Source organism: Leptodactylus fuscus, chromosome 1 (assembly GCF_031893055.1).
Source record: "Leptodactylus fuscus isolate aLepFus1 chromosome 1, aLepFus1.hap2, whole genome shotgun sequence".
NCBI lineage: Eukaryota > Metazoa > Chordata > Amphibia > Anura > Leptodactylidae > Leptodactylus > Leptodactylus fuscus.
Window position 1 is genome coordinate 207,195,746 of NC_134265.1, and position 23,668 is coordinate 207,219,413.

Here is a 23,668-nt window from a genome sequence, read left to right on the forward strand (position 1 = left end):
ATATTTAAAAAAAATAAAAAATAAATCACTAAATCTAGCAATTTTAACTTTGGACACTAAGCCTAATAATAGACTGACACTTCCCAATTCCGTAAAGTTTGATGAATGACCGCAAGCAGAGATTGAAAATTGTGAGGAATTGATACAGAAAGTATATGGGAAAATTGTACAACATTTTATTATACAAACCATAACATTGGTCTCTCACTACTGGTCTGAAAATGGCCAACCCCTTTAAATAGAAAAAAACAACTTCAGGCTGCTTTGTGAATCAATAAGCCAGACTGCCAATCACATGACCTGCCAGTTGGCCTGGTTGGCTGCTGTATCAGAAGATAAGGGCATAAAATAAGGGAAATCATGATTCTTTCTTTACACATCACTATGTCCAGGCAGCGGCCCCCCTGCAACCTCTATTATGCCACTGCGGGGCATAATATAGGCTGCAGGGGCCGCTGTGGTATATATATAGGGGTTGGGTGCGTGGAGAAGTGAGGAGTGAGAAGTGAGGAGTCAAAGATTTCTGTGTTTCAAACTTTGCAGAGTCAAGTCACAGCTGAAAGAAAGGAAGATCTTTTTTTGGCACTGCAGGAGATTGTTACCATACACTAGATTAGATAAGCGGTTTGTTAGTATACATCTCCTATGCTATTTTGCAGCTTTATAATACCTCTGCATGCATCTGTATAAGGTGTACATACTTCAATTCTTTTTGCAACGTAATAAATAAAACACTCTCCAGAAGTGGTAACAAAGCACAAATTCAATTTGTAAACAGAGGGGTGTCTTCACAAAACAAAAAAGATAAAATATAACTTTTATTAAAATCCTTTTTAAATCAGAGATCCTGTAAAGGCTGTGGCCACACTATGTACAATAAATCCCCACTAAAAGTCAAATACGGGGATGTAAAAATATCGGTGGATAATATCCCAACCGCAGGCGTCTATGTCCTCAATCAGAAGATAAGTCTGACACCGTTAGCACTAGTATAGTGAAACTGGCTTATGTACCAGGCCGGATAAACAGGTGTCACAAAAGTCAATTAGCTCTGTCTGGCCCACACATAGACGTCTTGGTGAATAAATGTAATGAAACCATGGAGGTAGGAGAGGGATCCTGGACATTGGAGAGTCTGTGAGGAGCACTCCGAGCTAGGTAGTAATAGTATTTGGTTATACATGTATATAATCAGGTCTCGGCCAAATAGCTCCATGTCTCTAGACCAAGTCTCAAGATGCTCACTGACTAGCCCTGATAAGTGTGTCTCTCCCCACTAGCCAGGGTGATCCTACTCCTACAGTATGAACGGCAGTCTAGCAACAGCTAGGTCATAGATTGCAGGTAAGTATCTCTCAACGCGTTTCGTCTCCCAAACGCCTGGGACTCATCGGGAGATTAAAGATTCTGCCTAACCAGAGATGAAAACGATGATATTGTGGTTATAACTACAGTTCCTAAGGGCCATGTGGAAGCCCCCAGTACTTAGAGTGCTTCTCACAGACTTACCAATGTCCAGGATCCCTCTCCTACCTCCATGGTTTCATTACATTTATTCACTGAGACGTCTGTTTGTGGGCCAGACAGAGCTAATTGACTTTTATGACACCTGTTTATCCAGCCTGCTACATAAGCCAGTATAGCCGGTTTCACTATACTAGCGCTAATGGTGTCAGACTTATCTTCCTCATCTGAATGAGGACATAGACGCCTACTTTTAGTAGGGATTTATTGTATATAGGGTGGCCACAGCGTAATAAATAAAACAAGTTTAAAACAGTTTATTTTTTTGAGTACAAATACATAGGCTTTTTACCTTACAGGTGCTTGACCCATTCACCCTGTATTCTATTTATTTAAAATTTAGATTAACTGACAAATTATTTTATGGCCCACTAATGAGGGTGTGGGTCCATAGTGGGGCTCTGTGACCGGTTTAGCAAGCTGCATATGAATTACAATGATGTTTTCATGTCTTGATGCTAGTGCTTTTATATTGATGATGCTAGGAACTATTGTTCTTTAACTGTGTGATTCTTTCAGATAACTTTTTTATTGTGTGCCTCTGTCTCTGAATCTGTCGTTGCAAAGTTCTTACTTTCCTTTTAAGTTTCACATTATCAGGGTTGAAACGAGGGAGGTCTTCCGCACTGTATACTGCTGAATAAGTGTGGTCACAAGGTCTATGTAATTCTGCTTCCTGGATTCCATCTACAACTGCAAGGGACCTACAGTGGCCCAAGTTTTGGTCTGTTGTCGCCATCTGTTTTCTTCTACTTTTCCTTGCTTTGAAGACAGAAGGTACAGCATTTAAGCGTAGTCGGGGCACCAGTGTGCCAGGCCGTAAAATGTAATCTTTGTCTTTGAAGTGGTCACTGCAGATTCTGCTGGAAGCTGATGGTTTCCAGTCAGGATATTGGAGAGCCTTAATCCATTTGGAAAGACACTCAGGATTTTTCATAGGAAATCTGTAAAAGAGGAAATTATTTTATAATTAAGGGTTTCTATAATCTCTTCCAAATTCATTATGGCTCTGATAGCCTTAAGGAGTTGGTCAGCATCTTACAGGTGAATAATGGTTTACTGTATTTGGCAGTACCCTAAGAGGAAGATTCTGAGGATGAAACCCCCTTAAACTAATTAGAGTTATGCAGAAATTTGACAACTCACAGAGAAGGTGGGGAAGGGGTAATATATAAAAAAAAAGTCTCCAATGTCTGCTGCCGTCCATTCAGGCACGCTGTATCTTCACTGCCGGAAGTCCTGTACCGCACGATTGGCCTCAGTGGTGGCTGGAAAGAACCCAGTAACATCACTTATACATGTCAAAGGGTCCCTTCCTGTGTCCTTTGAAGCCACCGATTAGCCTCAACAGTCATTGCAGCATAGGACTCCCACTGGAAAAGGAATGGCGCGCACCTGAACTGATAGCCACAGCAGACATTGGACTGCTATGATTTTTTTTTTTTATGTTACAACTTTCCTGGCCTCCTCTGGGATATGTCCAATTCCTGAACACTCCCTTTAATTCTTCCTCCAAATCAGATTCCACAGGATGCAGCAAAGTCGATTAGATGCAAGATCTCACTTTTACTTTCTTAAATATACAGGCTTGAGGCAGCACTGTAGTTGTTCAATAATAAAATTAATCCTCATAACTACGACTTGCTTAATAATTGTGCACACAGAGTATGCTCAAAACGTAAGTAAAATTTTGGTTTATATAAATATACAAATATCCCAATCCTGACTGTATTTTCAACCAGAGATATATCTTGAAATCATAGTGGAAGTGACAGAATCTCTCAAAACTAGTTGGAGCAATATCAGGGTTAAAGGTTTGTCCAAGCAAAAATGGACAATCCCTTTAAGTTTTCAATCAGCCAGGGGCAGTGAAAAAAAATAAAAAAAATCATACTCACCTGTCCCCAATGATCAGCACTTTCTGGTCCTTCTACTCAATGGGTCTCTTTGGGAGCTTATGTGACCGGTGAGGCCAATCAGTGAAGTGCATGCAATGTCACTACCTGTGACATCACGGGTCTCTTTTCTGAGAAGAGAAAAGCCGCCAGAGCTAAAGAACCGAGACGCGTCGGCAGGACACCGGAGCATCGGGGACAGGTGAGTATGCATTTTTTAAAATGTTTTAACTGGCCCCGGCTTATTTAAAAATTAAACGGGTAGTCAAATTTTGCCTGGACAACCCCTTTAAGTGGGGTGAGTGATATTAAGAAATGAAAGACCTGAATAGTCCTAAAATTCTCTGAGAAAAGTGGAGAGTGTGTGCGGATGAAGTAATCTATAGTAAAGACCTGCCGGTTACAGAGGATATCGTTGAGACACCTGAATCTGTTGTGTCTCCACCAAACAAACACCTCAGGAGATAGGCCAGGAGGGAAGAGAGAGTTGCAGAATAGAGGGATTAAAGGCAATATCGGACTCTGTAAAATAAGGCTAAATGAAGTGGACTCTCTCCAGCAGCTGCAGCATATAACTGGTCACCTTAGTGGTTGCTGGGAGTCCATAAGAGAGCTGGTAATGAGACCAGGGCGAAAACGGTTGATTCAAGGGCCACCCATTGCGGATAATCTGTCCCATTATAGATGGCACACATTTGACAGAGTCTAGCAGCAATATAATACTCATAAAGATTAAGTCCTGAAAGGCTGCCCAGTCTCTTTTGATAGTACCTGGTCCGCCTGTGGCTCTGCGGACGCTTTTATTCCTATATAAAATTAAAAATTTCGGGATCGATATGGTGTAATTCTATTTAAAATGGATATGTAAGAGACTGCATAAGTTTAACCCTATGTAGGGCAACTAGTTATCCCGCGTCTGAAAACAAGGCCAGAAGCCACATATGATAAAGCTGTGGTAAGTTGTACAGATCAGAAATCCTCTAATGTAACCTTACCAATTCTATGATACATGAATTAAAAGTATGCTATCCTATATTACAAGAAGCTCTTCCCTTCTAAATCATGGCCCTCTGAAAAGTGTCAGATAGATTGGAAATTGATTTTGGTGTATTCATTAAATTAATGTCTAAAAAAGAACCAACATTTTTCCTAATTTTGCACCAGATTTTGAAGCAGAAATAACCAGAATTCAGTTACAGACACAAAAATAAAGGTGTGTGGTTGTTTTTAAAAGTAGAATGAAAATTTTCCTTTCCTTTTCCTGATAACCTTCTTTTATACCTCAGTACAACCTTGGCTTTGAGGAAAGAGAATAACAGAAAAGACTCCTAGCCATACAGTATACACTGTCCTGAGAGAATGGCATCCTATAACTGTATAAGAACTCTATGTCTTTGCATATTATATATAGGACAAATGTCCTCTATAAAAGACCCCATTTATTTATTAAGGAATCAGATGGTTACCTGAAAAATCTTTTCCCACATCCTTTAACAAAGATACTATTGCAACCATGTACCACACAAGTTACTGCACGGCTCCGCTCCAACGGTCCATGTTTTACCTAGAAGGCAAAGCATATTACAGTATTTATGTCAGTTTAGGAAAGGGAAAAATACATCACTTATACTTTACATACAGTATAAAAAGGGTCTTAACTTGAATGACTTTGACACCATTATTTTATTTATTTATGCTTACTTGTATAGCACCATCATACTCCGCAGCGCTTTACAGACATAGACAGTCTCTGGCTCTCAATCTACGTTCCCTATTAGTATGTCTTTGTATTGTAGGAGGAAACCAGAGTACCCGGAGGAAACCTGAGCAAACACGGAGAGAACATACAAACTCCTTGCAGATGTTGTCCTTGGCAGGATTCAAAGCCAGGACTCCAGCGTTGCAAGGCTGCAGTGCTAACCACTGAGCCACCGTGCACCATGGGGTCGGCCAGGGCCACAACTAGCAAAGACTTATGACTTTCCACAGTACAGCACCCCCTTTCCTGGCCTTCATACAGAATAAAGCCCCAATTATACAGACTAATAGAGATGAGCGAACACTATTCGAAACAGCCGTTTCGAATAGCACGCTCCCATAGAAATGAATGGAAGCAGACTTTGCCGGTCGACCACTTAACCCCCCGCGTGCCGGCTACGTCCATTCATTTCTATGGGAGAGTGCTATTCGAAACGGCTGTTTCGAATAGTGTTCGCTCATCTCTACAGATTAACATATCCCATAGCGGCCCCGCCATACAGTATAATGTCCCATATTGTCCCACAGCAGCCCCTCCACACAATAATATGTTCCACAGTGGCCCCTGCACTCAGTATTATGTCCTACAGTGGCCCCCGTACACAATATTATGTCTCATAGTGGGCCTCCCACAAACTATTATTATACTTTTCAAACCCCAGAGTATAATGATTGGAGGCCCAGGAGAGGTGAAAAACATAAAGACCAGTGGTACTTGCCTCTCCTGGGCTCTGGTACACTCCATTGCTGCTTTTGATCCTCTTCAATGTGACATCGGCATGGCCAAATTTTGCAGGGAGTCAAGCCAGAGTGCTTGAGAGGTGAGTAACACTGCTTTTTTTATGTTTTTTACCTCCCTGGGCCTCCGATCTTTACATTCAGGGGTCTGAAAAGACCCTAGAGTATAATAATAATAATAATAATAATAATAGCAGTATTTGTTGGGATTCGTCCAACAAATACTCCTGCCATGGACCCATGGCTTCACTTACCGTTCTCAGGTGTTACTCACAGCTGCTTCCCCTTCTGCCCTCCAGGGGTCCTCGGCGACATGATATGGAACGTAGAAAGGGAAGCGGCTGTGAGCAGGAACGGGAATCGGTAAGTAAATAGGGTTACTCCAGCAGGTAACAGCCTATTAAAAATAAAGGAAATTAATCTCTATTTACTGTCAGCATCTTGCTCACTGTGGACAAAACAGGTCCTGGTAACATATTATGATTAACGAAGGGAAATCCCTTGAAAGGACCCCCTAAAAGCTAGAGCCACCATGAACAGCCATTTCAAGTAGGTGACCTAGCATGTCTTTGCATTGCACAAAAGGTATATTCATTACAGTAGGCTTCTGGCATTGTTTACATGACCGGTGCTGTGCTGCCCACTTGCCATACTAAAAGTGGCAATGCTTATGGGTACAGCAAAAGTATCCCGCTCAAGTCTATGAGACACCGCTACAGTACCTATATTCACCTCTACTAAATCTACGGCAAGAGAGCAGAGCATCACCTGGCATGTAAATAATGCAGGGAGCTGCACCCCCCTACATTTCCTCCCTCATCTCTGTCTACCACCCAACCCGTGTTCTCCGTTCACTCAATGACCTAACACTTACATCCTCTATTATCAGAACCTCCCACGCTCGTATACAAAACTTCTCCCGAGTTGCACCACTTCTCTGAAATGCTCTATCCCAGACAATCAGATTAACTCCCAATTGCTACAGCTTCAAGCGCAAACTAAAGACACATCTTTTCAGACAGGCCTATTGCTATTCCTAATGTAAACCCTTCTGTGCCGTAATTAGAATCCCTAAAATTAACCCTTCTCTGTTCCAGCTCCCACATTACGCCCACATGATATGATGCCATTTCAGGCTAACTTTATATGTCCAGTCACCATCCACATGTTAAAGGACACGACTGGTGACGGCTCAAAGTTTTATGTTTGTGTAATGGCAGTCATCTCTATTACAAAATTGTCTGATCACTGTATAAGTAATGCTATCTCCGATGTTGCCTCTGCTACCTCTTGTGTCATCCCCACTAACCTCTAAGATTGTAAGTTCTTGCGAGCAGGGCCCTCAGTCCAAGTGTGTGAAATGACTTTTTATTTGTATTGTATCTTTTTGTCTGTATTTGAACCCTACAAATTGTACAGCGCTGCAGAATATGTTGGCGCTATATAAATAAAATTTATTATTATTATTATTATTATCTGTATGTTCCAGGAAACAGCTGATCTACGGGTGTCCCAATTGTTGAACCTCTGCATACCTACAATTATGAAAAAAACTAAACTTTTCAGAAATGAATAGTACAGATGAAAATAAGAAACTTTGCAATATATCTTATTTAACAAATATGTTGCCATTTATCAGGCTGAATTACTTTTTACATTTTATTCTATGGAGAAGGGAGGGATAGAAAGAGGCTAGTGGAAAACACACAAAGGTAACTGCTGCTGCTGCCACATTCTGCGATTCTGATATTGAGGGGGAGCTCTCGATTGCCATGCTAGAGATAAGCGGCTACCTCAGTGACCAGAGTGTGGCAGTAAACCATTAAAATTCTCTTCATCCCCCTCCCATCTACATAGAGCTGTGTGTGAGCAGGATACTACAAATTCTATATAAACAAATAGGCTGATAAAGAAATAGAAAACAACTTAAAAAAAGTAGAAAAGGAGACTCCGGAGTTAGAGAATGTGCTCTACTTGGGGTGAACAGTAATGCAGTTAGCTCAAGCCCTGAGTCCTCCTCATCCAAAACTGTAGGGAAGGGGGAGGGGGGTTAAATAGAAAAAGTGACTTCCGGCTACTGTGTGAATCAACAGGTCAGCTGACAAATTACAAATTTTCTTATATTCACATGCAAAATTCATTTATGAAAAGTTGTTTATAACTGGAGGGTGGGCCATCAATTTCTAAAACTATTGGTAGTCGTACACTACTCATTTAATCTCCCACCCACTGCAACAAACTATTGGAATAATAAACGCTTGACAGCACTTTTTATCATTGTAGTCAATGAAGCGGTTTTATGGTTTTAGTTCATAAATGATGAAGACATAAAGCTACACTATGTGATCAAAAGTATCCAGACACCTGGCTGAAAATGACTTACAAGTTCATGGCGCCCTCCATTGGTAATGGAGGGGGCTTGCACCCCTTGTTGTTTTGCGTGGCACTATCACAGCACAAGCCTACAATGATGTTTTAAACACCTTCTTGCATCCCACTGTTGAAGAGCAATTCGGGGATGGCGATTGCATCTTTCAACACAATCGAGCACCTGTTCATACTGCACGGTCTGTGGCGGAGTGGTTACATGACAATAACATCTCTGTAATGGACTGGCCTGCACAGAGTGCTGTCTTGAATCCTATAGAACACCTTTGGGATGTTTTAGAACGCCGACTTCATGCCAGGCCTCACCGACCTACATCGATACCTCTCCTCAGTGCAGCAATCTGTGAAGAATGGGCTGCCATTCCCCAAGAAACCTTCCAACACCTGATTGAACATATGCCTGCGAGAGTGGAAGCTGTCATCAAGGCTAAGGGTGGGCCAACACCATATTGAGTTCCAGCATTACCGATGGAGGGCGCCACGAACTTGTAAGTCATTTTCAGCCAGTTGTCCGGATACTTTTGATCACATAGTGTATATGTCCTTTGCAGTACAATACCTGCTGCTTTTGCTCTGATACACTCTTCTTGTTACTGATTTCATGACGTTTGGTTTCAGATGATATTGATATTTCTTGTTCTGTCAGTGCAATGTTCTCTGTACAGTTTGCCTACAAGAAGTAAAGAAATTATACTTATTTATACACTTTGCCCAGTACATTATAACAAGACATATATAACATATGCATTTATCAAATAACTTATTATGGCTACTGTAAATTTTTCTATGATATAAACCAGTTTCTATTTCTTTTGAATGTTTGGTGGGCTTTTCCCTTGCCAGAACCATTTTAGTTGTATTGAGCATACAACAGAAGTAATTTAATATAACAAATTACATTATAACTCAATCATAACTCAATGATAACCTCTAACAAGACATATGGATGTCATAGTGGAGTATTTTCCACTCAAAACGAGTCCTCTTCAAGTCAAGGTTGTGTGCTACTGCAAAGAGTAGCACTGGATGTCTCAAAGGAACCATACCCGGTCAACCACTTACTTGAACCACCTTAGGCTCTATTCAGATCACATTTTTTTTTATATCCGTTTAAGGGATACAAAAACATGGACACAAACGGATAATTTTGTGTGCATCCAAAAAAAACGGACAAAAACTTTTTTTTTTTGTCTATGTAAATGGATAGCCATCTGTTTGCATCAATTTTGTAAAAATTGAGTTGATTAGAGCCTTAACTACTTGAAGGTTTCAGCAGCCAGACCGGTGGCTCATTGCTTGGGGGTCTCTTTTGAAAAGGGGTTGTTGTAATAAGGGTACCCCTTTCAAGCTTTCAGCTTTAGTAAGAGAAAGAAAATCACTAGTATCACAAAAATAGTGAAAATCACAGCCCAAAATAAGCAAGAAATAACATGTGTACCAAAAATGATGCACAAGAACAACTTCCCGATCAGAAGCCTAATGAAACAACTCGCAAGTAAAAAAAAATGTTTTCCCTGTTTGGCATTTTTTTGATGTTTTTCATAATTTATTTACTGTATATACTCGAGTATAAGCAGACCCGAATATAAGCCGAGGCCCTTAATTTTACCACAAAAACTGAGAAAACTTATCGACTCGAGTATAAGCCTGGGAAGGGGGGGGGGGGGACTCCACCATTGCAGATAAAAAGTCTGGTCATGTGCATTACAGCTCAGTAACTCCATGTGCCTCATAGTAATAGCAGTTAACCCCATCATGTCCCTCACATTAACCCCCTGTGTGCCTCACATAAGAGTTACTGATATGTGGGACATATGGGGGTAATAATTAGGTATCTTCATAATTAAGGTCTTTATTAGTAACTCCATGTGTCTCACACATTAGTAACCCTTATATGGGGCACACAGTACCCACTTTACTGTAGCTTCCTCTCCTCCATACAACAGACATCTTCCATAAGACACAATGAATCCTGGCCACTCATCTGCAGGGTAGATGCTAAATCCTAATGTGCTAAAGGACCTCTGATGACGTCATGACCATGTGATCGGACTCTGGTGTGGGCGGAGCTACTAGGATTTAGACTCAACCTTATCTGCAGATGTTACATACCAGTGGCTGCAGGACCTTTGATGACATCACAGTCACGTGACCTAATGACAAGCCAATCACAGAGCAGTAGCACTAAAGGACCTCCCCCCTTCATTTAATTTATGCAGGTCCGTCCAGTTTTCTGTGCTCCGTGGACCTTGACTCGAGTATAAGCCGAGGGGAGCTTTTACAGAATGAAAAATGTGCTGAAAATGTCGGCTTATACTCGAGTATATACGGTAAGTGTTTTCCAATTAAAAGTTATGTTTTAATATATTTCTTTTGACAAGAAAAAATTTTGGGTGCTGGAACTTTTTTACTTGAAAGAAAATCACTATTGCCCACCACTTTCCAGAAAAGACTGTGCCATAATGGTCTTGGCATCACATTGTGATATGCATTTACCTGTTGTGTATTCTGAGACTCCACCTCTGCTTGAATCTCTGTAGGTAATTTAATGAAAAGAGAAGGCACTGCTTCTGGTCCTAGTCGGGGAACAGTGGCTCCTGGATATAAGATGTAGTCTTTTTCAGTAAAATGATCGCTACAAATGCTACTGGATGTTGTAGATGTACATGTATGCTTTTCATGATGTATTACCCCAAGCCACTTGGACAACAGTTCAGGATCATTCACTGGAAACCTGTAAAGCAGTTACAATATATGACATTTTATTATCATGGGGTAGCGCAAACAGGTAAGGAGAAACAGAATTAGACATAAGGACATCTGAAAGTTTTCAACTATTAGCTAGAACTGATGATACCAGCCTGTGGATAACGTGTAAGAGCACCCTGTAATCAGGCAGGTGGTAAGGTTGTGGATGGCCGGTATGTACGACTGAGGTTGCTAGTCTCAGAGAGGTGAGTGGCTGGAGTGTGGGTCTTGCTGTACTGATAAGCTGCCAGAGAGAGGTGTGTTCTCCTAGAGTCTACGGAGGACACAGAGAGTATTGGAGGACCAGCCTGAACTGGACACCTGGTGAGAAGCACCAAACTCTGAATTGTTTCTGTGCACCTGAAATGAAGGACATTTTATGTTATTGTTTTACTGCTGAAGCAAGCTGGTTTAAAGAGGACCTTTCACCACCCCAAGCCTGTGCAGTTTTCTGCACCATGTTACAGGAGCAGCTGCACAGACTCTGGGGCACTTTGAATTATCTCTGTAGTCCCCCTCCTTGTGGAGCTGTGAGCCCCGTTAGTTTTGGCGCCATGTATGTTAATTAAGCCATTCAGTGTCAGAAGGGTGTTTCTGACAGTGAAGGGAGCAGCAACGTTATTCTGACACTGTCCAATTAGCAGAGAACAGTGTCAGAGCAGCTCAGCAGCATGATCTCGGGACTTCTCGTGAGATCACGCAGCCTTCTCTTCACAGGACTGCAAAGAAGACCCGGAGGAGCGATCCAGGCAGAGTTTCAAGGAGAACTTCAGTGACATCGCTACAGGTAAGTAAAGAAACCCCTAAGCAATGAGCATAAGTGCCCAGTAGCCCCTAAACAACGAGCATTAACCCCTAATAGCCCCTATACAATGAGCAATAACCCCTAAACATTTTTGCATAAAAATGTAAGGAACTAAAGTCTATAGATAAACACAATCCCTTCATTTCAGGGGCTCAAAAGTAATTGGACAAATGAAATAATTGTAAATTAAATGTTCATTTCTAATACTTGGTTGTTCACCCTTTGTTAGCAATGACCGCCTCAAGGACATCACCAGGCACCGCTGTGTTTCCTCCTGTTTAATGCTCCGCCAGGCCATAACTTTAGTGATTTTCAGTCGCTGCTTGTTTGTGGCCTTTCCGTCTGAAATTTAGTCTGTAGCAAGTGAAATGCTGCTCAATTGGGATCTCAGTTGAGATCAATTGACTGGCCTGGCCATTCAAGAATATTCCACTTCTTTGCTTTAATAAACTCTTGGGTTGCTTTGGCTTTATGTTTTGGGTCATTGTCCATCTTTATTATGTATCAGTTTGGCCGCATTTGGCTGGATTTCAGCACATAGTATGTCTTTGGATACCTCAGAATTCACCCGATGACTTCTGTCCTGTGTCACATCATCAAAACTAGTGACCCAGTGCCACTGGCAGCCATGCATGACCAAGCCATCACACTGTCTCCACCATGTTTTACAGATGACGTTCTATGTACCATGCCTATGAGCTGTACCACGCCTTGACCATACTTTCTTTTTTCCATCATTCTGGTAGAGGTTTATCTTGGTTTCCTCTGCCCATAGAATGTTCTTCCAGAACTGTACTGTCTTATTAAGATGTTTTTGTTTTTTTGTTTTTGGTTTTTTTTTTAGCAAAGTCCAATCTAGCCTTTTTACTCTTGAGGTTTATGAGTGACTTGCAGCGTACAGTGAACCCTCTGTATTTACTTTCATGCAGTCTTCTCTATATGATAGATTTGGATATTGATATGTCTGCATCCTGGAGAGTGTTGTTGACTTGGCGGGTTGATGTGAAGGGATTTCTTTTCACCATGGGAATTATTCTGCGATCATCCACCACTGTTGTCTTCTGTGGGCGTCCATGTCTTTTTGTATTGATGAGTTCACCAGTGCTTTCTTTGTCAGGATTTACCAAACTGTAATTGACAAATTCTATTACTGTTCCGCTCTGATCTTCAAATGATGGCAGACCCAGGTCAGTGTACCTATCAAAAAGTAGCTGAGTACCCCTGCTTTATACTTTCGATTAGAGAACCGTTGATCAGTACTCTCCCATGATCGGTACAAGAGTGCGGCACCATTGACATCAACTATATGATTCTGGTGTGTTAATTAGGAAAGTGCTCCTCTTGCCCATCTCAAAGTAATTGATGCTCTGTTACGAATGGCAATACACAGTAGCCAAACATCAATCACAGCGAGTATGCCAGGGAGAGGCAAGTGCGTGATCTCCTCCTGAATACACTGAATATACCTAATTATGGATAAGGTATATAACTTTGCTCTTATTAGCCAAGTGAAAAAAAATAACAAAAAAAAAGTATAAAATATAAAGTAGCTGCCCCCATAATATAGTGTCTGTAAATACATACATTTTTATAGAGAAATTGTCACCAAGGACAAAATGTACAGGAGATATTTAATTTGTTTGCCTCTGCACAATGTGGCATTTTGTTTTTTTAATCCAATCAGCTATTAAAAAGATCTAGTCCCCAGTAGGTTACACGTAAACTAGCTCTCAATCTCCAAGTATATGGGAACCTTATATTTTCTCTGAGAATTGCCAATAACAAAAGAGAATATAATTTTAATTAATTAAATTTAGTTAATTTTAACCATATATTAAATTACCTGAAAAATAGCTGCTGGCATCCTTGATAATAAGCATTATGGCACCCAGGGACTGCACAAGTCTTTACCTTGTCCACCTTATTCTGTAAAGAAAAATGAAGAGGCATGAGTACCTTCAAGCAGCCAATAATGGAATCTGTGCCCTCTCACAGCCATCACCTTTTCGCCTTGCTCTTTCTCTGTCTCTTGTTTTATTTCTAGTGGTGAAATCTTTTGAACCTGCATATTCTCAGAATTCTGACAGGATGTGCTTGTGTCCTTTGGTTCCACTGAGCCAACTGTCGTCTGCAAAACACACATGAGGTGGAAAGAGTGCAATCTTTATTCATTTATTTAGGTGAAAAAAACAACACTACATTTTAGAGGCGTAGCTAGCGGTGAGGCGGGCCCAGGCCCACTAATTTTGTGGGGCTACTGAAGCCAACTAATAGGAATTGCACTTTGAGGGGCAGATTGTGGGCGGGAACTAATGGGGAATAGCGTCAGAACCTTGCAGGGGCACTATAGGGAAGGATTGCTTGTGCCAAAAGGACCCTCATTTCCTCAGGGCCTCCTCTGTGAACTGCATATGAGTAGGATCAAACCAGGACACAAATACAGCTGAAATACGTAGTAGAGCAGGAATAACAGCTTCCGGCACTACCATTCTGTAACCTGGAGGCTGCAGGCCTATGAGTTTGTGGTCTTCAGGTGTCCTGGCAATCCCTTAAACATCATTGTCCTGACAAAGGGTGCGATGACATCCCGACATTGCGTCTCCTGAGTTGCGATGCTGATAGTGTGAAGAAGTGACAGTGACAGGCCAGTGCATGACAGGATTGAAGACATCTAAGTATTTTTTATTCACTTATTTTTTGGATGGGGTGAAGGAGGGTGCCTTAATATTAGGGGACAATAACTATATACGGGGTATTATTAAAGAGGTCATTAAGGGGTGTTATCAATATAAAAGGGATATTAGAAGGCAGCATTTCTGGACAACCCCTATAAGAGGGTATACAGGAGTATTATTAATTAGGGGGAATACAGAGGGTATTGATGAGCACTCCTAATTTAAAGGGGTCTTCCCAGATCATAACTTTTAATACAAAGAGCAGGGAAAGGCTATAATGTATCATCCCCTCCATACCTGTGCTGGGTCGGCTATCGCCTGCAGTGCAGCTGCAGAGGTGATGTCAACAAGGCCATGGATAACCAAACGCTGTACACTGCTGTACTGATGAAGGCAGTGATTGGCCATAGTGGTCCCATTAACTTGACATCACTGCTGTGACTGCTCTGTATTCAGATCAGTGAAGGTGACAGGTGGCCCACAGGCAAGAGACAAGTGGCAAAGTGGAGGATGCAGGCAAGTGTCAGTACATTTTTATTTTATAACCCTCCCCCGGGGGCAAGAGGGCTTACAGGAGGTATTATTAACTGAGGTGCAAACAGGGGCGTTAATTTAAAAATACATACAGGGGTGTTATTCATTTACAGGGAATTTTCTTACTATATATTTTATAATTGGGGTAGCAGAAAAATGGGAACTTTATGAAAGGGAGGACAATCTGGGTCAGCTGCCTGGAAAAGTGAGGAACTAATGTTACAGAGAGAAGTTGGCGGTCCAGATAGGAAGAGATGAGAAATGTGAGACATCACCTGTAAGTCACTAAATGTAACTGCACAGTATTCACCTGAACCTGAATGGTCTGAAAAGCACTGTATAGACTTAGTGCCACCATATTGTCACTGTATAGTGATAATATTGGTATAACTGGGATGGGGGCCCACTTGGATATGTTTGCCAAAAACAAAGGGCATCCCTGTTCTCCACATTTATGAATTATAAGGTGCATGACTAGAATATTCCTTTCTTTACCATTACTTATGTAACTGAAGCACATTACAAAGGGCCCATGAGAAAAAGCTTACAACCTTCTAAGGGCTCGTTCAGCAGAAGAGAGAAACCTGAGTACAGAGACTGAACGCTGGTGTGAACCCAGCGTAACAGTAACAGCAGTACCTGAGCAGCATCTGGAGTTCCATGCTGATTACCAATTACAATAATTTGTTCCGCTATCTTCTTTTGCAATATTTTTTTTCTTTCAAGCCGTTCCTTTAAGTGGTTTGGGAAGCCGTCAAAAATAGAAGGGACTGCATCTAGCCGTAGTCTTGGGACCATCGCACCTGGACGTAACATGTAGTCATTTTCAGTAAAATGATCACTGCAGATTCTACTGGATGCAGAAGGCTTCCAATTTTTACGTCGAATAGCCATAACCCATTTGGATAAACGGTCAGGATCCTTCATTGGAAACCTATGAGAGATTTTGATTTTTGCATTAAAGAAAGATTTTAAATTAGAAATTTTTTAAATTAAGAGATACAATTAATCACGGACTTCCAATTCCATTCTCATGGAGAAAAAGTTACGAATGTAGGGTGGTACAGTTCCGAAGGTAACTAAACGCCTGAAGACTATACACATGAATAAGACTCTTTGGGCATACAATGATTGTCTGAACAACTGTACTGCTCAGCATGCACTAGACTCTCCATACACCTGATGTCAGGTAGGACAGGATAATGCAATCGACGGCACACTTTAAATATCACCTATCATATGTAGTTTTATATAACCAATGACTACTTCTACCGATAATGAACACAAAGCAAGAGTGATTTCCAGAAGCAATTCCAAACAGTATCATTGTGGTGAAGTACATTTTTGCATATTGTGATTAAAATTGTACTTATTTCTCAAACTCTGAGTTATGGCAACACTCTGCTTTCTGTTTCTGGGGTGACCAGTTAAAGGGGTATTCCCATATTGGCATTTAATATCTGCAATATTCACAGCACATGCTATACAGTTGTGCTAACAAGTTTACATGCCCTGGCAGATTTTTTGGCCTTTTTTCAGAGAATATGAATGATAACACAAAAACTTTTTCTCCACTCATGGCTAGTGGTTGGGTGAAGCCATTTATTGTCAAACTTCTGTGTTTTTCTTTTTAAATCACAATGACAACCAAAAATATCAAAATGAACCTCTGGGGAGAGTGGAGAAAAGTTTTTGTGCTATCATTCATATTCTCTGAAAAAAAGGCCAAAAAAACCCATAAAATCTGCCGGGGTATGTCAACTTTTTAGCACAACTATACCTGATAGCTATGGATCCATTTTTGGCACTCACGCTTAACAAGGGTAACAAGGGTACTCCTTTTCCGTTCATGGACATGTGATGGACACACAGGTGCAGAACTGATTATAGTTATAGTATTCACATCATAGCAAGTTGAGCTCCTGTGTGTCCATCACATGACCGGTAGGATTGTTGGTGCAATACAGCTCCCAGAACTTGTCATAGCTGTTTAACTGCCTTTAGAGCCTCCTTAATTTTTTTTTTAATTAGAATGAATGAGAAAACTATCTCTCTGGTCCTGGAATACTTGATTCTGGACTGAGAGTGGTTCCATCTATCTTCAAGGATCATAAATCAAAATTGTTTTAAAGAAGAGATTCTGTATCTTCTGGCTGACAAAGGGGATGGCTTCAAATTTCAACGGAAGAATCAAAATGAGATTCTAATAGGATTTCACATGAATGGAGGAAGGCCCAGGAGAGGCAGCACATTTCCCATCATCCCTCATCATGCAGCCTCAATCATCAACAGTTACTGTACTTTTTTTTATACCGTTGCTGGAATCAGGGATTTCCTACCTGGCCTTTTCTACTCTTTTTCAATCAAAGTCTTAATATTTTTATGAACGTCAAAAACTGCTTTTTCGGATAAAGTCCCTAAAACACCTTATCTTGGTTCTTTAATGTCTTCTAGATATATTGTAGTTCTGACCATTTTAACCTAAGATTCAAACCAGTGGCGTAACTAGGAATGGCAGGGCCTCGTGGCGAACTTTTGACATGGCCCCCCCCCCCCCAACACTGACGACGAAGACCTCGACCGACCCCGTCCTACGCATTCCTGCGCTCTCTATTATCCCCCATAGTGGCCCCTGCACACAGTATTATCCCCCATAGTGGCCCCTGCACACAGTATTATCCCCCATAGTGGTCCCTGAACACACTAGTATATCCCATAGTGGCCCCTGCACACAGTATTATCCCCCATAGTGGCCCCTGCACACAGTATTATCCCCCATAGTGGCCCCTGCACACAGTATTATCCCCCATAGTGGCCCCTGCACACAGTATTATCCCCCATAGTGGCTCCTGCACACAGTATTATCCCCCATAGTGGCCCCTGCACACAGTATTATCCCCCATAGTGGCCCCTGCACACACTATTATATCCCATAGTGGCCCCTGCACACAGTATTATGTCCCATAGTGGCCCCTGCACACAGTATTTTGTCCCTTAGTGGCCCCTGCACACAGTATTATCCCCAATAGTGGCCCCTGCACACAGTATTATGTCCCACTGTAATATAATAATCGGAGACCCAGGGGGAGAAAAACATAAAAAAATCTCTGTTACTCACCTATCTCCCGTCTCCTACGCTGTCAGCCTCTTCAATTACGTCAGACGTCACATGACCTGGGACGCAGGCCGGGGTCATGAGACGTCAGATGACTAGGCCGAAGTCTGCACGGATCGTGGAGAGGTAAGTAACTGTGTTTTTTATGTTTCTTACCTCTCCCGGTCCGCCAATCATTATACTCGGGGGTCTGAAAAGACCCCCCGAGTATAATGATAGCAGTGGTAGTTGCTGTCACCGGGCCCCTAATGTCCCGGGCCCTGTGGCAGCTGCCTCTGCTGCTATGGCGGTAGTTACGCCACTGATTCAACCCCTTCAATAGGAAACAAAGATTTTAAAGCCAATTTTTCATCTGGAGTTCTCTTTCCTCCTCTATCTACAACAGCACTTGAGTAGCTTGCTTTATACACTCCTCAAGCAACCAGACCTTCAGAGGGCCTTGACAGTCTTACAGACTTCTGTCTTTTGCAGGGTTGACCTACTGGGCTCATGTGCAGCTGCACAGGGTGCACCAATAGTATATCATGTGCCTTAGGACATAAAAGGTCCTTATAATCTTTGTTACTATATGTGTGTGGGGGGATTGTGGGTCTTACCTGATCATTTGGTTTGCTGTCTTTGTTAGGGCAATCTCCCCAGGTTTATGGTTCCTGCTCAGCTGGTTTTCACCTTTTGTTTTGGGGTTATTCTCAGGGTTATTGCCCTATTGAAATGTTAATTCATATTCCTTTGGACCAGGTGTAAATATCTCAGGGTCCTTTGATGTGGAGTTTTATTGTGTTTAGCAAATGAAGGACAGTTGTCCAGTCAGACTGCTGCTCTTCCCCAGATAAAAATGGGTATAAAGATGGTGGCATGAAGATTAGATATTAGCTCAAAACTGGAACAGAACTGAAACATTATGTGTCCAGACTGCTGAATACACTTCTGGGGCACAAGAAGGTGGACGGGCTTCCACAGACTGTGATTTGATCAATTTTCTTCACTGAAGCAAAGTATAATAAACTTTTCTACTTATTCTTTTAATTGTGTGAGTCTTTCATTATACAATATTTGCCTTTAAAAAAACATAACCTTACTTGATGGTTAAGGTTTGATGGTTGATGGGTTTTTTTTTCTTTTCACTTCTCCAAGATGCACATATACACAAAAGTGGTTACCTGAAGAATTGTTTCCCACATCCTTTGACAAAATGGTTATTACAACCATACGCCACACAAGTCATCGGCATGCTGGCCTTAACTGCAAATTTAAGGAGAATTAAAGTAAGTACTACAGTATGAACAAAGAAGCATTGTTTTCATATCTCCAGCTATAAAAACAAGGCCTAATATTCAGTAACCTTTTTTGACTCTAGGAAAGGAAAAACCTAATATTTTCCAATTTTAATGGCATCAGGGCCCCTTGAACCATATGGCCAAGGGTGCACTTGCACTGGATCCTCTGGTAGCAGGGCCCTGTTAGGACAGTGGGACAGTCTTGCATATGCTGTCCTGCCAGTCTGCCCCAATTGCATACAATAATGAAGCAGGGAGACGTCCTCTCCCTGATTCACCATTAACCGATGTGATAACGTCATTAACATAGTGTCTGCAGCTCCTTGAAAACTCTGGACCGAGACAGCAGGGGAACGAGGAGAGGTATTAGTGGTTTTTTTATTTTTTTAAATTTTACGTTTTTGTGTGGTAGGAGAAGGACATTAAAGGGGCTCTATCACTGGGAAAAGTCATTTTTATCTAAACATATACATGCATAGGCTTTAGAAATGCTACTTCACACTTACCTTTAGTATGTAAATTGCCTCAGTGGTTTCTGAATAAGTCTGTTTTTATTCATATGCTAATGAGCTTCCAGCCAGCACAGGAAGTTCCCAGCAGCCTCCTCTCTTCTATTATCTCCTATGTGTGTGAGGCAAACAGGAAGCTGAGTCATCATCATCAGCAGCCTCCCATAGGAAACAACAGGAGAGGTGTGCATGATCTATCGTGCAACAGTCTAATTAGCATATGAATAAAAACGAACTTATTCAGAAACCACTGAGACAAACTATATACTAAAGGTAGGTGTGGAATAGACTTTCTAAAGGCTATGCAAGGATGTGATTAGTTAAAAATGACTTTTCCTAGTGATAGAGCCCCTTTAAACTGTGGGGACAACTGCAGGGGGACTTTAACCCTTTCCCTGCTGTCCTGCTAGGGTGGCATTTTAGTTGGAGAGGAAGTCCTTGCTACTAATTCAGGATCCTATTCAGGATCGAATAGGGCTATGAAAATGATCTCGGATTCACCTTGGATGTCATCTTTACAATGATACCAGCGATTCGCTGGTGGAAATGATGTTCAGCATTGAGATCCCAATGCAGATCTCAATTTCCCACAGAGTTTTTAATGAATCCAAGGTCATCTTCAAAGCCCTAATGGATCCTGAGATATGGAGCTCTACCGTCAAGCTTCAGACGGCATCTTAGAGCTGTGTGAAGTAGGAAGGAAGGGGAAGGAGCAGAGCTGCAGACAGCAGAGACCATGAGAAATCATCATTGTCTGTGCATAAACTGTATGTGACCCTCTCTTAAAAATCAGAGCGTATACTATACTTTTGTTCTCCAAATTTAGTTTAAAAAGGGATTGTAGTGATAGAATACCTTTAAGCAAAATCTGGGACAGAGAGGCTCGAATATTAGCGCATACCTCCCAACCGTCCCGATTTCCGCGGGACAGTCACGATTTGGGTGACATGTCCCACGGTCCCGGTTGGAGGGAGGTATGTCCCGATTTCAACTCAGATCTGCGTCCAGAGGACGCAGATCTGAGTTGAACACATATGCGGTTGAAGGAAGGAGCTGACACATGTCAGCTCCTCGCTTCACCACTGCGCGCCTCTCTCGCTGACACATATGCGGCTGAAGCGAGGAGCTGACCTGTGTGAGCTCCTCGCTTCGCCGCTGCCGCCGGCTACTGGCTTGCAGACGCCATGTGACACATGTGATGTGTCATGTGACACATCGCGTCTGCAAGCCAGTAGCCGGCGGCAGCGGCGAAGCGAGGAGCTCACACAGGTCAGCTCCTCGCTTCAGCCGCATATGTGTCAGCAAGAGAGGCTTGCAGAGAGCGGCGAGGGAGCGGAGGAGAAGGTAAGCGTAATGTGGAGTTGGAACGTGAATCTGGGGACAGATGAAGGAGAGGATAGCATGACACTGGGGACAGAGATGGAGGGGACGGCATGACCCTGGGGGCAGAGATGGGGGGACATGAATCTAGGGGCAGAGATGGAGGGGACATGAATCTGGGGGCAGAGATGGAGGGGACATGAATCTGGGGGCAGAGATGGAGGGGACATGAATCTGGGGGCAGAGATGGAGGGACATGAATCTGGGGTAGAGATGTGGAGACATGAATCTGGGGGCAGAGATGGGGGACATGAATCTGGGGACAGAGATGGAGGGACATGAATCTGGGGGCAGAGATGTGGGGACATGAATCTGGGGGCAGAGATGGAGGGGACATGAATCTGGGGGCAGAGATGTGGGGACATGAATCTGGGGGCAGAGATGGAGGGACATGAATCTGGGGTAGAGATGTGGAGACATGAATCTGGGGGCAGAGATGGGGGACATGAATCTGGGGGCAGAGATGGGGGGACATGAATCTGGGGGCAGAGATGGGGGACATGAATCTGGGGCAGAGATGGAGGGACATGAATCTGGGGGCAGAGATGGAGGGGACATGAATCTGAGGGCAGAGATGGAGGGGACATGAATCTGGGGGCAGAGATGGAGGGACATGAATCTGGGGGCAGAGATGAAGGGGACATGAATCTGAGGGCAGAGATGGGGGGACATGAACCTGGGGGCAGAGATGGAGGGGACATGAATCTGAGGGCAGAGATGGGGGGACATGAATCTGTGGGCAGAGATGGGGGACATGAATCTGGGGGCAGAGATGGAGGGACATGAATCTGGGGGCAGAGATGGAGAGGACATGAATCTGAGGGCAGAGATGAAGGGGACATGAATCTGGGGGCAGAGATGGAGGGACATGAATCTCTGGGCAGAGATGGAGGGGACATGAATCTGAGGGCAGAGATGGGGGGACATGAATCTGAGGGCAGAGATGGGGGGACATGAATCTGAGGGCAGAGATGGGGGGACATGAATCTGGGGGCAGAGATGGGGGACATGAATCTGGGGCAGAGATGGAGGGACATGAATCTGGGGGCAGAGATGGAGGGGACATGAATCTGAGGGCAGAGATGGGGGACATGAATCTGGGGGCAGAGATGGAGGGACATGAATCTGAGGGCAGAGATGGAGAGGACATGAATCTGAGGGCAGAGATGGAGGGGACATGAATCTGGGGGCAGAGATGGAGGGACATGAATCTGGGGGCAGAGATGGAGGGGACATGAATCTGAGGGCAGAGATGGAGGGGACATGAATCTGGGGGCAGAGATGGAGGGACATGAATCTCTGGGCAGAGATGGAGGGGACATGAATCTGAGGGCAGAGATGGGGGGACATGAATCTGAGGGCAGAGATGGGGGGACATGAATCTGGGGGCAGAGATGGGGGACATGAATCTGGGGGCAGAGATGGAGGGGACATGAAACTGGGGGCAGAGATGGAGGGACATGAATCTGGGTGCAGAGATGGGGGACATGAATCTGGGGGCAGAGATGGAGGGGGGACATTAATCTGGGGGCAGAGATGGAGGGGACATGAAACTGGGGGCAGAGATGGAGGGGACATGAATCTGGGGGCAGAGATGGAGGGGGGACATGAAACTGGTGGCAGATGAAGGGTGTATATGAAACTGGGGGAGAGATAGAGGGGGGACATATAATTTACGGGTGACTGTAGGAGGATTATACTGTGTGCGGGCACATGAAAAATTAACGAGTGGGCGGAGCCAACACAAAACTGGGCGGGGCTAAATTTGCGCCACACATTTTGTCCCTCTTTCGGTTCTTCAAAAGTTGGGAGGTATGTTAGCGTGAATTTAGTGTTACTTGATACATGAGTGTGGATTCTCAGAAAAAGGGGACATGGCTTAAATGCACTAAAATTGTTTAATAAAGTTTTGGCTCAAGGGAAGCCAACTGAAACTTAGTCGCAACAGTCTAAACATACGCCAAATTTATCACCCAGCATTAGCCACTGGGATAAATCTGGCCCAATTTTAGACTGCCTAAATTTTCATTGAAACTATTAGTAAATGTGGGCCAGATATTACCTAGTATCCCATTAGCCCACCACATCCTGCAGTCACCTAGCTACATACGTTAGTCACAGATAGTAAACTACGTACACTGCGGACGTGCCTACCAGGAAAATGGCAGACGACCACCATTACCGGCGACATTTCCTTCACACAAACACAGCGTGAGTCATACTCACTCAGTGCAATATTGTAAGAAAGCGGCCAGTTCTGCGACTCAACACTGGGGGATTCGTAGCATCGGAAGTCAGCTCATTTGCAATTGAACGCAGTAA

At 43.0% G+C, this 23,668-nt stretch overlaps 1 protein-coding gene across 1 annotated transcript; it reads right to left on the bottom strand.

The window, feature by feature from the left end:
• Positions 1 to 1,949: 1,949 nt before the first annotated feature.
• On the bottom strand, positions 1,950 to 23,627 carry LOC142212905 (uncharacterized). The gene is made up of 9 exons (XM_075281072.1): positions 23,573 to 23,627; positions 19,341 to 19,422; positions 15,705 to 15,999; positions 13,850 to 13,984; positions 13,700 to 13,782; positions 10,800 to 11,037; positions 8,863 to 8,973; positions 4,886 to 4,983; positions 1,950 to 2,468 (listed from the first exon to the last, which is right to left on the bottom strand). The coding sequence occupies exons 2-9, from the start codon at positions 19,409 to 19,411 to the stop codon at positions 2,006 to 2,008; spliced, it is 1,494 nt and encodes a 497-aa protein (XP_075137173.1). The 5' UTR covers positions 19,412 to 19,422; positions 23,573 to 23,627; the 3' UTR covers positions 1,950 to 2,005.
• Between the last annotated feature and the right edge of the window lie 41 nt (positions 23,628 to 23,668).